Here is a 1,007-nt window from a genome sequence, read left to right on the forward strand (position 1 = left end):
TGTGATAAAGCACAGGGAACCATAATTTCTTTCAATAATTTGTTAATAACAATTAAGTTAAATTATTATTGAATTATTTTGTTTCTTATGATGGCACAGTATTGATTTTCATCGATAGTAAGGTTGTTAAAGTAGCTTGGAGTCAGATAAAAAATAATTTAGTCGAAAAGTGCTAGTTTAACACATTTTTTCTTACATATTTTTGCACCAACACAAAAAATCAAAATTTGGCTCTCACAGTTCTCTTCAGAATTTATTTCCGAGTATTTCTGTCCAAGAAACATTAAAATCGGTTAAGAAATACGACCTGTAGCCTATTTTGAACAAGTGTTAGTCCGTTTCAGACCACTGTGCGACGGCGACGACGACGCCGGCAACTCCGGCGATGATGCCGGTGACGGTGACGACGGCAACGGCGGTGACGACGCCGGCGACGACGCCAAGCGTCTTCACATTAAATGTAAGTATGAAATTTTTATTACATAATTAACAATGTAAAATATTATATTTCTATAAATTTTTTATATATTATGTAGTAGTAGGAACGTAATATTATTAGAATCATTGCAGTTACAATATTACGTTCTTTATATATATATATATATTACATATTTTTTGTTAATATTTTTCTTATTTTTCATATTTCAGTCAAATGAATTAAGTACAATAATTGCAAACGCAATAAGAGCCTCGAGACGAGGTGGAAGAGGAAGGGGACGAGGTGGAAGGGGAAGAGGAAGAGGACGAGGTGGAAGAGGAAGAGGACAAGGTGGAAGTGGAAGAGGAAGAGGACGAGGAAAACATATTATTATCCATAATATATTTAACAATTAATAGTATTTTATACTATTATTTAACATTTATAATAATAAAAACAACTTATATTACATATATAATTATAGTCATTTCCTGTAATAAAAATCTTATACATGAGAGCGAGCAAGATAATAAGAACGAGTGAGACAAGATTAACAGCACGCGAAAGAAGGCTCGAGGATCGGTCGAGC

At 33.4% G+C, this 1,007-nt stretch overlaps 1 protein-coding gene across 1 annotated transcript; it reads left to right on the forward strand.

The window, feature by feature from the left end:
- Positions 1-7: 7 nt before the first annotated feature.
- On the forward strand, positions 8-769 carry LOC105556971 (la-related protein 1-like; the record flags this gene model as incomplete). Its single annotated transcript, XM_012004113.1, has 2 exons — positions 8-460; positions 649-769. Coding segments are annotated over exons 1-2 (196 nt in total), but the record flags the coding sequence as incomplete, so codon positions are not given.
- Between the last annotated feature and the right edge of the window lie 238 nt (positions 770-1,007).

This window comes from Vollenhovia emeryi, unplaced genomic scaffold (assembly GCF_000949405.1).
Source record: "Vollenhovia emeryi isolate VEMERY1.0 unplaced genomic scaffold, V.emery_V1.0 DF951813.1, whole genome shotgun sequence".
NCBI classification, from domain to species: Eukaryota; Metazoa; Arthropoda; class Insecta; order Hymenoptera; family Formicidae; genus Vollenhovia; species Vollenhovia emeryi.